The sequence below is a fragment of the Spodoptera frugiperda genome, chromosome 11 (assembly GCF_023101765.2).
Source record: "Spodoptera frugiperda isolate SF20-4 chromosome 11, AGI-APGP_CSIRO_Sfru_2.0, whole genome shotgun sequence".
NCBI lineage: Eukaryota > Metazoa > Arthropoda > Insecta > Lepidoptera > Noctuidae > Spodoptera > Spodoptera frugiperda.
This window is the reverse complement of record NC_064222.1, coordinates 9256323-9271123: the sequence shown is the minus strand read 5'-3', so window position 1 is coordinate 9271123 and position 14801 is coordinate 9256323. Positions and strand designations below refer to the sequence as shown.

The 14801-nt window shown below is 38.8% G+C and overlaps 1 protein-coding gene across 4 annotated transcripts in view; it reads right to left on the bottom strand.

The window, feature by feature from the left end:
* The window catches only part of LOC118274759 (uncharacterized), a 380866-nt gene that overhangs the window by 17607 nt on the left and 348458 nt on the right, over positions 1-14801 (bottom strand). For 2 of the 4 annotated variants that reach the window (XM_050696748.1, XM_050696749.1), the window contains exons 2-7: positions 8823-8991; positions 7655-7811; positions 6983-7100; positions 6212-6343; positions 5011-5224; positions 3963-4408 (exon numbers count right to left, since the gene is read on the bottom strand). In XM_050696748.1, coding sequence (XP_050552705.1) covers positions 4254-4408; positions 5011-5224; positions 6212-6343; positions 6983-7100; positions 7655-7811; positions 8823-8985 — 939 coding nt within the window. In that variant the 5' untranslated portion in view covers positions 8986-8991 and the 3' untranslated portion in view covers positions 3963-4253. Of the gene's footprint in view, positions 1-3962; positions 4409-5010; positions 5225-6211; positions 6344-6982; positions 7101-7654; positions 7812-8822; positions 9044-14801 lie in introns of those variants that run through there. The other 2 variants (XM_035592453.2, XM_050696750.1) reach the window with 2 other exon arrangements.

Here is a 14801-nt window from a genome sequence, read left to right as displayed (position 1 = left end):
ATTTTCCACATTATTTTTAATACATTCATTATTTATTTTTAGTTAACACATTCATAGATTCGGCAGTTCATTTTGTTGTGCCTACTATAGCCTGCCTTTATATATGCCACCTTTTTCCCTCTCAATTGACTTGACTGCACGGTTGGTGCGGCTGGGCAACTGGCTGCCGTGCAATGTGTAGCGGGTTCGATTCCCGCATGGAGCAACTCTTTTGTCGCCGTTGCCGAAATCGGTAAGGAAGACTATATATGTATGTGACACAGGAGAAAATCCTAGTGTGGGGCATTTAAAAAAAAACATTTAAGTATCTTTTTTTTTATAAAAATACATCAAATGACCCTGAAACTTGTTTGAAAAATATCAGATAATTATTTTTCTTTCAAATGTTTTTTGGCAAGTCAAGTCAAAGTTTTTTGGCAAAAACACATAATTATTGCTAGGCACTTTTTTGAAAAATATATGATTTCCTAACGTTTTTATCATCGAACATTGTAGCTACAAACGTTGAAAACTAGACACACTTAAAAAATATTTGGCAAGCTATGCACAATGCAAATTCATAGTTACATCTTGACTTACTTGACAAAGTCCTATATCCCCTAGATGGGGCAGAGGGCGTCCAAAGAAGTCCTACTTCTCGATCGGTCTTGAGGTTCCCGCTTCACCTCGCTCCAGGTCATGCCGATGCCCGCCGCTTCTGCTATCACTGTGCGTCACCAGGAGCCTAAGTCTGCTATTACAATTGTGTCAGAATGGTCGAACATTGAGCAGTGCAAGAGGGACGGAGCTATGTAGGTTGTATAGCTCCTTCCCTCTTGCACGGCAGCCCCAGGTTTGCCGAGGACGGTCACGCTTCCTTTTACCTTGGAATCCCAATTGTTGGATAGCCCATACGCTTCAAAGGGGTCCCGAACATATTCCCAAGTAGGTCTTTTTCTAAGGGGGAAAAATCATCCATGACTTCCCTCGCTAGGGCGAGGCAAGAGGGAGTGTCAGACTCTTACTGACTAAAAACCACCACGTTCCTACACCTGCCTTTCGAGCCGGAGCCCCGGTAACCCGTTAGGTAGCCCGCAGATCCGCTTCTTTTTAATTTGGGGATTCCAAGGTAACCTTTTTTACCTTTTAAGTGTGGCTATTTTTGGATAGGCCATACGCTTCGAAGGGGTCCCGACCATATTCCCAAGCAGGACTTAGACTATAGTCACACTTAGGTACTTATATTTTAAATTCATATCAAATTAATTTTATTTTTAGAATGGAAATTCTATGCGTGTGGGAAACAAAGACAAATTGTTACAATTTTCGTGAGAACAATAACCTTAATTCTATTTATAGATGTACAGATATTTAAGTTTTTTGTTTAATCTCAAGATACTATCGCATTTCTAACGTACGTCAGACTATTTTAATAGAGTAGTGCTTGTTATTTATTAGAGAACTAGCTCCTGCTTGCGGTTTCGCTTACGTTCCCGTTGGATAAAAAGTATCCTATCACCCAAATCGGCTCATACCCTGTGTAGCAAATTTCATCAGAATCCGTTCAGTAGTTTTTTTTTTATGAAACACGCCGGTAATCGTGCAGACGTATTACCTGATGGTCGCCGCCGCCCATGGACACTTGAAACACCAGAGGCGTTACAAATGCGGTGCCGGTTTTTTGGGAGTTAGGAATTTAAGGGTTGTTATTCAGGAGTCGGGGATGGGGAAGATTGGGAAGGGAGGGATTGGGAAGGGGGGATTGGGCCTCCGGTAACCTCACTCACACAACGAAACACAACGCAAGCGTTGTTTCACGTCGGTTTTCTGTGAGGCCGTGGTATCACTCCGGTTGAGCCGGCTCGTTCGTGTCGAAGCATGGCTCTCCCACACTTAAACAAGTTTCAGCGTTATTGACGTATAAACACCCAATCAAATAAACTTTTACATTTATAATATCAGTGTAATGAGATACTTAGTTTCATGGTTATGCTATCATAAATATTGACAAATGGACAAAGTTCAATTACTGTATTACTGTAGATATTTTTTAAAAGTACTTATAAGGCCTATTTTGAATTTCATATTATGTCAATTTAAGCCTTGTAACCTTCGAATCAAAAATTATGTAATTTCATATGTCATAGTATATATTATGTCATATGTCATAGACGAGCAGATGGTGCACCTGATGGTAATCGATCAACGCCGCCCATGGACATCCGCAACACCAGAAGAGTCACAGGTGCGTTGCAGGCCTTTTGAAATGGAATCGGTGGGAGGTCGTATCGGTTCGGAAATACCGGCACGAAGAAGAAGAAATTTATGCTAGCAGTTGGGCAGACCATTTGTATTTGAAATACACCCTTCATCTAAAATTATACATGTAAAAAATTATACAAACACCAAAAAAAAAATGTTTTTACTTCTCCCAAAATGGGAATCGAATTCAATTGCTCATGTCACTGAGCACTAAAAATGGCACGTACTTGCAACAACTGGACCACCAAGACAGTCGTAAAGAAAATGCAGTTATAAAACCAAAACAAAAACAGGAAATTCATTTTTGAAAGTTACCTTCTCACCCGAATGATTTGCCCTCTAAATTATTTTTAATAATGTAGGTAAGTAATATCAAGTTATTTGTGCACTGCACACGTAATAACACGAAAATAAACATCATCAGCCGGGACTTATAAAAAACCAAAGTTACCTACATAAATGTTTAGAATTAGCATAATTTTGTACTTATTCTCTGTAACTGGAAAATAACTTCGATTTTTCTAGTATATTATTTTCACGTCTCGTGATGATTAATCATCATTACCGTAATGACCAGGCACGAGACGCCCACTATTGAACATTTTAGCAAATTCTACTAATTATGCGTGACTTGCATTTCCCTTCTTTTTTTGGCTCCTTTTCTTTGAGAGAAGGAAATCATCCGATGACTTCTCCCGTCTTGGGAGAGGCAAACGAGAGTGTCAGACTTTTACTGACTAAACGACGGAACAGCCATCCCGTTCCTTCTCCTGCTTTGAGCCGGAGCCCTGATTACATTGTTCGCAGTTCCTGATCGGGCATCAGCCCTACTGGGCCCCATTTGTGGTGACCAGAGCCAGACGGCTCTTAGAGGCGAGTGCAGAATCCGCAGACCCGCACTTGCGGTGCCGGAAATCATCGCGCGATCGCCGGCTCCCGGTAAATATGATCTTATGGTGGATAATAGAAGCAGCAATCACTTTTCTCCAGTTATCTTACGAATTCCGTATCCCATATTTTTTTTTAATATTCTGCGGTTTATTGTAAATTAAAACATTATGCCTGACCTTGAATCTAACCCAAATCCGCTGAGATAGGTACTCAGTTGTCGCATTTTTGACCTCTCAAGCAAAGCGGTGATTTCCTTCCCAGTATAGGTATAATAAAATAAAATAATTGTACTGAATGCACTCTGACTCATCACGTACTAGAATCATAAAAACCGATGATATAAATTAAAATGTCATAAACGAGAGGGTATTGGTAATTGTATTTGACTAGCTGATGTCCGCGGTTTCACTCGTCGCTTACCGACTAATAAAAGTAGTGTAAGGTCCTAAATAGTATCAGCTACATGACGTTCACACAGACCGAATTTTTATCACGTTGTTAGACTTTTAAGTCTTTGTATTAAGATTTACTCTTAATGTGCACTGTTTTTGTCATCAGCTATCTGCTAATAAAAGTTTTGTTAAAATCGGTATAGCCATTTCAGAGATTAGCCGGAACGAACTGGTAGACAGACAAAAATTGTAAAAAATATTATTTCGACGTAATATGTACAGTATGTACTAATATTTATTTATTTAATTATTTATACGCCATGTAGTTAAAAAATCGGTTATTTTAATATTAAAAACCTACTCTTCAATTTTATTTATGACTGGTCTAGTCTAGTTGAAGTTAATAAATTATAGTGTGCATTAAATAAATAATCATAGTTTATAGTTTTATACCATATATTTTGCCATAAAAGTTAAAAGTCGTTAATCCTTTTTAATTACGGTTTCTCATGATATCTTCACATTTTACGCCTTATAAAGGCTTAAAACCTTTGTCCTGTCTGCACATTTTACGGCTTAAATTATCTCCAATATACAATCAATACCTATCTAAAAATTTTGCCAAAAATAAATGTCAAAATTCTATACAAACCAAGCCTGGATGAAAACCCAGGTCTATTACTAAGAAAACTGCCGTATTTATCCCTAATACCAACCGAGACACATTTTTTAATCTACACACAATGTCTTGAAGGAGCCTGGTGTTCCTGAGTACTCCTCGTTGAACTTGGCTGACTGGCGGCAAGCCTCGTCCGTGGTAGCTGCCTCCATCTTCTTCATAACTGCAATGTGCTTGTCAGAGCTGATTTCTTTGAAGTTCAAGTCTAAAAACAGAAATTGCAACGTATATATAGGTATATATGTAACGTCACGCTTTTTATCATCAGAGTAGGCAGAGGTGCACAATAAGGCACGTAATGCCATTGTACAATGTACACCAATTTTTCACCATTTGTGTTGCGAGTCCCTTGTAATAGTGGGTAAGTCTCCATGCTATTTACTACTGAGAAATTTTCGAAATAGCGACAAAGGATCAGTAATACTTTGCCAGATACGGGATCGAACCCGAGACCCCTTTCCCTCGATCAACGAGGCAGTCATCAAACAGAAATTGAGGTCGTTTTAATTTAAAATGATCGTTTTTCTTAGAAAAATTTAACTAATGGCTTTGCATTACTTCATGTTTTTGTTTTCAGTTTTTTTCTGATCTTGGTTTTAAAGAATTACGTTACTAAAAAGACAACATTTACTTATATCAGAAAAAAAATACACAGTATTCCTAATAATATTTAAAATTTAGTCTTTTAGGCATTCCAAGGAGCTTTTAAATTCTTAGCCAAGATTAAACACTCAAAAACAATACTTAATAGGAAGAAATGGAAACGAAATTACAAAAAAGAAAATGGTATAAAAATAATTCTCTCACCGTTCAACTCCTGAGAAGACTTCTCATTTCCTCCAAGTTCTTTTGGAAGGTGCTCCCTAGGTATATGGTCATATAACGACTCATAACTATCGTGTATCACAAGTCTTTGAGCCAGTTTAGCGCTGAGAGCCTGCTTGAAGACCACAACAACAGTATCAAAGAACTTGGAACCACTGATGAGATGGATCTTCTTCATTCTCTGTCCTAAGGCTTCCTGAAAATAAAACGTAGATTTTTTATGGCATATGGTGGTAGACAAGTAGGTCTGATATAAGTTTTTAAAGTGACATGGTCACTAACACTAAATTGGAACTTAAAATGCCATGTTTTTCATTATTTATGAGTTTATCCGTGATCATGGCGCTTGCAACAGTGCCGAAATATATCGGAAACTCATAAATAATGAAAAACATGGTAAATATCCCGTTTTAAGTTCAATTCTAGAAGTAGGTCTGATGGTAAGCAATCAGCACCTTCCAAGCAAGCAACAAAGAGGGTTACAAGCGTTATCGGTCTTTTAGGGGTTAGAGATGCCCGTGCATCCGGCTCGTCGCGTTTCGCGCCTCAAAGAGCTATCAGACCACTACAGATAGGGCCCAATAGGTCTGATACCTGATCCGGAGCTGCGTGTTTAACGGGGCTCCGGCTCGAATACCAGGAATGGGGTGATGTTTATTTTGTAAGAGTCTGAACACTCCCTCTCGCCTAACCCGAGGCGGGAGAAGTCATCGGATAATCAATCCCCATTAATCAAAAGGGGTTGGGAATTTGTGCGAGGATTTGCCATTTACTAACTTCGCAAGTACTCAGAGACATTTAATGCAAGCGTACTTAAACGTCGTCACCGGTTTTTTTTTAAATGAGACCCATTCATGACTATTCGTAAAACATGTATGCTAATTTTACTATAAGCGTTAAGATTTATCTTTATATATATATGATTCTTCTGTAAGTGTGGCATGTTAGTGAACTTCACTTAAACGACTGGACCTTTTGATGAAACACATAAGTGTTCAAGGGAATCTGAGAATGGTTTAGATTCACAATTTTGTCCGCTGGACAGGATTTTTTTTAATTAATTTTAATTTACCAGTACCCTGTTCATTTTGGAAGCTCTTGACACTGGATCCGACAAATTTTCAAATTATAAGACATGTAGACAAGACATTGTCGGGTCCGCTATTATTATATAAGTACTTACCGAAATCAACGTAAGGCCTTTATGTATGATAACTGGATTCAGCTTCTTTACAAGTCCCATAGTGACGCCTCTACAATCTCCGACCAGTTCGTAACCATGGCAGTAATCATTGTGCATCATGTATGCGCCCAGCTGAAATAATATTACATATCGTCACACCTTTAATCCCCGAAGGGGTAGGCTGAGGTGCACATTATGATATGTAATTATGCCACTGTGTACACCCACTTTTCACAATTTATGTTGTAAGTCCCATGTAATAGGTGGTGAGTCTATTGCTGAGAAATTTTCGAGAAACCGAAAAAAGCCCAGTAATACTTCTTCCGACCCGGTAATCGAACCCGAGACCCCTTGCCTGGCAGTCGCACTAGCAACCACTCGGCCAACGAGGCAGCCGGTTACCCAGCCACCGCGCTAGTGCAGTCGAAATCTTTGAATATTAAGTTTAAAACTAAGATCCCTGCGAAGTAGTTTCAATGTAATTGAAATTGGAAGTTTGTATGTATGCGTCGGTAGAGGGCGCCCCAGACGGACATATAGCGACCAGATTGGCAATATATTAAAAAAGGGCCAAATTTAAAGTACCTTTAACCGACGAGCATACATGAAAATACTGATGACTGTTGATGAAGCGTAAGAAGTGTGTAAGAACCGTGGCAATTGGCGTTCCATTGTCTCTGCTTACCCCCATGGGAGACAGGCGTGAGGTTATGTATGTATGTATGTTCTCGTAAAACAAAGGTAAACAGTAAATGGTGTTACTTTACTTACCACAATCAAATATCTGTAGAATTCTATCAATTCGAATTTGTCATCGTCTACTCCTGTGACCTTCGCTAATATAACTCGATAGTTGTCGGGGCCTGGCTTCGGTAATATGTATGTGTGGCTGAAAAATGTAGAAAATTAATAAGTAATATTGTTTTTTACGGAATGTATTGGTTAACGAGCAGGCTGATTATTTATTTGTAAGGAAACGACGCGATGCTGCCCAGTATTGCAGTCGTCCGTACGTGCAATATTTGGAATAGCATAGATTTACCGAAAACAACCGTGGGTAAGGTTATCAATGGCCTTATGCTTTTTTTTGTCAGCCATGGTGGTCCCATTGTAGGACAAAGGCCTCCATACCCTCCTTCCACTCATCTCTTTGTAGTGCTTTCTGTGGCCAATCCTTTTAATGCCAATGCTTCCCCTAATTCCCAAAAAACTGACAACTGATTTTTTATAAAACACGGTGCCCTACACTAAAATTTTCTCCTGTCTTATAGGTACAAACGTACAATTTCACATACACATGAGATCCAGATCCGGAACAACAGATTCTGGATCACGAAAAGAGTTATTCTATGCTTGCCCATTGCTTAAAATCAGGCAATCTGTCTGCTTATTTGCTGACCTATCCTAAAAAAAAAAATACTCATGATTTCATTCTTAACTTACCATATATTAAACAGGGGCAGGAACTCATTTTTGATATCCCAGTTCCTCAGGAACTCTGGCATCTGGTTGGTGTAAGTGCAGAGTTTGTCGAAGCGCTGCTTCGCTCTCTCGATGGACCCCTTGCAGTAGATCAGGTAGCGCTCCAGAAAGTCTCGGTCTATTGAAGAAATAGAAAAGTGTAATATGATAATTGATTATTGTCGTGGCGGCTTGGAGGTTTAAGGGTGCGGGTTCGAAACCTACCAACATCAGGTACCAATGTGACTCTTTCCGAGTAATGTGTACTCTCTAAGATTATTTATAATAGATACTACTGACACACGGTGAAGGAAAACATTGTGTGGACTTATAATTTCTAATTACAAGTTTGAAATCGTCGACCTTCATTGAGTAAGCATGGTGATTGATGCTCAAACCTTCTCCGTGGGAGAAGAGATATAGATTTGGTATAGACTTTTAAGATATAAAATAAAATCAGGCGTTACTATGCGGAAATATGGATTTTCACTCTAACAACTGGGTACATACTATACCAACAACTGTCTAAATATTTCGCTTTTATTATCTCGGTAGGAATATTATTGCACACCGCATGCTACAAATTCCTATAGCGTAAATGTTCAGCCAGTCAAAGTCAAAATTTATTTCTAAATAGACCAGGAAGACAATTTTGAACGTCAAAGCAAATATTACAATATCAAAAAATGTCTGTCCGTCGATCAGTTAGTCCGTCCCCTAGTTGCTCTATTTGGTCATTCTAAAGTGTAGAGTTCTATGGAAAAGAACGAGCAAGAAGCTCCATAGAATTACTCTTTTAGTATCATGTTAACAATACAATTCTTGGTTACCTGTGAGAACAATGTAAGTTGTTAATGTACCGACTTTTAACTTGTTAGTAAGTATCAAATAATCTAGAAAAGGAGAATCTTGTTTTTCTTTCTTCAAACCCGACACATTTGTTCCCTTTTTTCCAAGAGAGAAAAATCATCAAATGACTTCTCTCGCCTTGGGCGAGGCTAGAGGGAGTGTCGGACTCTTACTGACTAAAAACCACCCCGTTCCTACTTCTGCTTTTCGAGCCGGAGCCCCGGTAAACACACTATATAGGTAGTCCGCAGCTCACACCTCTTGCCTACTAACTCGACAAAAATATTTAGAAATCACTCACCGAACTCCTTCACCGTAAAATGAGGCTGTTTGCTGATCCAATCCTCGAACTGATCCAAGTCTTGTTTCAGCTTACTCACATCGTCGTAACCGAAACTTTTCCTTACATTTGCCAACTGATTTTCATTGAACTCCAAAATGGGACTTGGTTTCAACGCTTCCATTTTGTTCGTGTTAATAGCAAGAAGGTTGACACGCACTGGTTGATTGGAAAACGCACCTCGACTTTATATTACTTGCGTAGACATAGCGTGATGATAAATAATTCATTTTTTTTCTAATACTTATAAGGGCTGTGTCACATTGTGTCACTAATATTTTTATCTCTACTTATAACATTAAAGTTGAAGTGCTGCTTCGTCGGTCGAGTGGTCGCAAGTGCGGTTGCCGAACAACGGGTCTCGGGTTCGATTCCCTGGTCGGGTAAAGTATTACTGGCTTTGTAGTAGCACGGAGTCTGGAATTGTGCCAAGTATATGGCAATAGGCTCACCACCACAAATATAGGTAAACGATGGATGTACATTGTATGGGGGCAAAAGGTGCCGTAATGTGCACCTCTGTCTCTTCAGGGATGAAAGGCGTGACGTTGACGAATAAAGTTGAAGAGTTTTTTGTTTATTTAAACACGCTGATCTGGTCCGATTTTAATAATTATTTTTGTGTTAGACAGTTCATTTATCAAGGAATGCTATAGGTTGTAAAACATCACGCTATGACCAATAGACTGTATACAAACGTGACCATATATATCCTCTTTTGTCGAAGGGGGTTGTATAGTTCAGCAGTAGACTATCTTGGGATATACAGGTTTATTACTACAACGTAACTTATGTCTCAGACGACAAAAGGGGTTTTGCTATAATCTCTTTACTCGACAAAGGATCGCTAAAAATCTCTAGTTTGTCAGTCAATGCTTCTGTGTTATTTTAAAGTCCCCCTAATAGTCGGTACTAACCATACCCGAGGGAAGAGTAGGGACGGTGAAAAAATTATACCACTCAATGTACACCCTTATCAATATAACTCACCTTTACAATAAGTTAAAAGGGTGTTTTTATTTTAATCTTTTATGATATTTTTTTCTGTATTTATATAAACATCTAGGGATAATAAATTATTATTTATTTAAATCATAAGTACTTGTAGTTTTACATGATAATAATTAATTTTGATTTATTGAATAATTCTCCATCTCGTATTACGTATTTTTTTATGGTATAAGCCGGTAAACGACAGACGGATCACTTGATGGTAAGCAATCGCCGCCACCCATGGACACCCGAAATACCACAGGTTACCGTTACAAGTGCGTTGCCGGCCTTTTAGGGGAATTTGAGGGTTGTTGGGGTATAGGGGATTGGGAGGAGAGGTAATTGGGCTTCCTGTTCACACCACAAAACACAACGTGGTTTCACGTCGGTTTTTTGTGAAGTCGTGGTATCGCTCCATTGAGCCGGCCCATTCGTTCTTTTCCACCAGAGATGTGCTATGCTACGTTGCTGTGGATGCGTTTGACTTCCACCAATCATATTCATTGGTACACATAGCATAACACTGGTGGAAACGGACTCAGCTAAGCCATGTTTTTTTATATGGAAATGGTATGGTGCTATGGATGGGTTCGTCACACAATTACATAGGTTAGTATTAGTAGAAACGGTCACACAGTTTTGCAGCTTTGCTAGTACATCTTCGTAGCATAGCTACATAGCACATACATGCACACACTAGTATTATAAATGTAACAGTTTGTTTGTTTGGATGTTTATCCGTCAGTCACGCTGAAACTACTCAACGGATTTTGATGAAATTGGGTATACAGCCGCTAGCAGAAGCTAGTTTAAAAATATTGAGGAGTTTCTACAAAAGTAAAAAGCCACAACTATTACCTCGTGTCATACTAACTAAAATATTTATTATTTTAGCCAATTGCGTAATGTAAGAGCTGACGTATGTATTTACTTGTTTTTTTTTTAAGAAAAACATATATTTACTACTTATTTGTAGATACTTAATAGTGTCTGAGTTGAAAATAGTATACAAATTACCTTAGAATTTTAATATTTTGTTAGTTCTATTCTTGGTCGAGTAATGCTATATTCGACTGATGAGCAAGGAGGTTTGAGTTTTTTGCTTCCTATGTCTGATATATTTAGGGGTTTATTAGGTACTCTTCGTTTTTTATTTTTGAGGGGGAAAGCATCCAATAACTTATTTTATCTTGGGTGAGCTGAGAGGTAGTGTCAGACTCTTACTGACAAAACAAACATACCGTTCCTAAACCATTCCAGAATCCATGCTACTACTGAGATGTTTTTTCGAAAAACCGAAAATAATGATTTGGAGTTAATAGTAAAACCTCTCATATATAGTGAGCCCAGGTATAGTCATGGGACTGTCAACGGCTTGTCAGTGATGATGATACTCTATTATATGCTTAGCCCAAACCCACCAGCTACTTCACCTCGGTGTCACCCCCTCTATTCGGTTCCTATAGATCATAGCGTGATGTTATATAGCCTATTACCTTCCTCGATACATGGACTATCCAAAACAAAAATAATTATTCAATTCGGTACAGTGGTTTAGGTTTTAGGCATAAAACAAAGACAGAAACATGAGTTACTTTCGTATTTATATAATTTAGCACCTAATGCTTGGCTCCAATTGGTCATAGCGTCATGTTTTAAAGCCTACAATCTTTCTCAATAAATGCACTATCCAACACAAAAATAATTATTCAAATCAGACCAGTAGTTCTGGAGATTAGCGCGTTCAAACAAACTCTTCAACTTAATATATAGATACAGTTTTGTCCAAGAAGTTTATAGGCTTCATCTTTTTATTGGACCTATTATAGTAATTATCACTCTTAGCAATTAATTACGAGTCTTTGTTTTGTCATATAAGAGTAATTGCACTATAATTATTTCTGTTAACATTGTATAAACAATTCAACGTATAATTATTTGTGTCTGTACCAATATATGTATAAAAAACCAGGTCATCGCTTGCGATGCGCGTGGGTGAACCCACGTCGCATATTTTCTCATGAGTAGGTCCCGATCTTGAGCTGCAGACTGTCTAGAGGCTTTCCGGGGCTCCGGCTCGAAAAGTAAGAGTAGGATTGGGGTGGTTTTTAGTCAGTAAGAGTCTGACACTCCCTCTCGTCTCATCCAAAGTGGGAGAAGTAATGAGATGATTTTTCCTCCTCAAAAAAAGGTATTGATCTTGTAGGAATATTGGTAAAAAAGTAACCTACATATTGTGTTACAAAACATACAGTGTTAGGAAACAATATAGGGTTGGTGCGGTGGTTGGGCAACCGACTGCCGCGTAACGTATAGCAGGTTCGATTCCCGCACAGAGCAACTCTTTGTGTAATCAACGTACTTTTTTGGCAGGTCTGGGCGTCATATGCATGTGAACTCGTATGTTTGTAAACGCACCCACGACACGAGAAAATCATAGTGTGGGGCAACGGTTTTATTAAAGAAAAAATATTTAAATCGGTCCGATAATTTTGTGACTTACTCAATACAAACAGACTTTAAAATTACAAAATGAAATTACAAAGAAAAACTGACACGACCTTTACAAGTAAATAATAAAATCCGACAAAGTACTTATAATTCTTCAAGTGTTACGTGGCCATGGGTGGCGCTGATCGCTTACCATAAGGGGATCCATATGTTGTTTACCTTTTAATGCTATTAAAAACACGGTGAAGTAAAGCCCTGCGTAGGTACTAAATCCCCTGTGCGTATGGCGTGTCGCGTGTCAAAAAGAGCCATCAGACTAACACAGATGGGCCCAGTAGGACTGATGCCTGATCCGGAGCTGCGGACTACCTAGCGGGTTTACTGGGGCTCCGGCCCGAAAAGCAGGAATAGGAACGGGGTGGTTTTTAGTCAGTGATAGTCTGACACTCCTCCCAGTTGTGCAGTCTCTTTTGTGTGTTTAGGCTTAATGCATTATGTCTCCTGCATTAAATTCACCGAGGGAAGTGGAATAATATCTTCTGATTAATTTCGTTGCGGGATCCGAGACAGTCATTCATGTCATTTCCCTGGGACGCGCCAGACTTCAATGTTCCGGTGTTTTAATGGTTGTATCTACTGTAGATCCTGGTTTACAGGAGTTGCAGCGGTAAGGGAGTTAGTGGCGGACTTGTCCTATTAGAAAAAAAACATTCCTCGCCTCGCCCAGGGTGGGAGAAAATATCGAAAGATTTTCCTTCTTCTAAATAAGGTATCCTATCCATGTATCAAAACCACTAGTTTACTTGTAGTACTTCAAACCACAAAGCTAAAGAGCACTTCTCAAGGATATAAATAAAACATTAATCCCTGGAAGGATTGTAAACGTTGTTTAAATATGTAAGTAGTGACATTTCCTTTTATGACACTGTATTATAAAGCTAGCCGTACGAAGGATGAACTTTAAACTAAGCCCCCGTTTAAAATGACAAACTTAACTTTAGTTTAACACCTCTGTTGTAGATTTAGGTTGCGTTGCGCCATGGAATATTTGCTATGGATGGATTTGTCAAAGTAAAAGTCAAAGTCAAAATTATTTATCTCAATTAAACCAGGAAGGTACTTTTGAATGTCAAAGAAAATATAATAATATTAAAAATATCTGTCTGTCGGTCAGTCCTCTAGTGAAGCTATTTGCTTGTTCTTTTGTGTGGTCGTGTCAGATTATTAAGGTTACATCGCTGGTTGACTAGTTGTAAGAACGAGCAAGGTGTTTTGGGTATGATTTGTAGGTCGGACAACGTAAGTAGGATCATTGGTCATATGTACGAACAAGTTCGATTTTGGCATCTCGGAAATGACTACAATTTTGAGGTGCTGATGGCCAACCCAGACCTGCGGACTAACTAGCGGGACTAAGAGTCTGATTCTTCCTCTCGCCTCGCCCAAGCCGAGAAAAGTCATTGGATGATTTTCCCTCCTTAAAAAAACCATATAAAGATGATATATGAGTCTCAAAAATAAGCGTCTCGTAAAGAAAATTTCATATACTTTCTTCACACAAAATCTGGTACACTTTTCTCAGAATTTGAAACATAATACTACAGTTTATCCAAAAATCCCTAGTTACGAATACCTCTCAAGATTGTGAAGCATGTTATGAACGTGTGAAGATGACTATAAAATGCAACAAGTTGGTGCAAAGTACCTCAGAGCTGCATTCAGTTTCTGACGTGTTTCGCTCAAAAATGTAATGCACCGAGTCATATTTTTAACAAGGATTTATGAACATTGCTTTTTGTTTGGAAAGTCAGGGTGATATGCAATAATTGTAATCAGACTGTCTCGTTGGTCGAATGATCGTAAGTGCGACTGCTGAACAAGAGGTTTCGGATTTGATTCCCAGGTCGTGCAAAGTATTACTGGGCTTTTTTAGTTTTTCCTAAATTTCTCAGTAGTGGCTTCGGAGTTTGGAATTGTGTCCAGTATATGGCTCACATCCTGTTTCATGGGACTTATAACACAACGCAAGCGTTGTTTTACGTCGGTTTAGTCTTATATAAGTCATTGATTATTATGATCATCATCATTATTACTCTCTTCAATAGCATGCCACTGCGCTTGATTCAGTCCGTCTCTTTCAGCCAACGCCAGCTATTAGCTACATTCAAAAATGTATTGTGGCGACACTCTGACAAGTGACAAGTGACAGATGACAGTAGTCGCACATAGACTATCGACGAGCAAATCAACGGATACGTAATTATCCTGCATCGCACATACGAAGTTTACATGCGAATTAACACATAGATCAACTAACAACAGTTGGGCAGAAAGCCCGCCAGGCACGATCACCTCGCCTGGTCGGAGGATCCTCCTTTTCTTAGGGAACTTTACTCTCTGTTCCCTAAAGTATCATTTAATGTTAACAATTGATTCAAAATCAAATCAAACAAAAAAATAACTGATAACCAACCTCAACTTTCTTTCACAGTAACG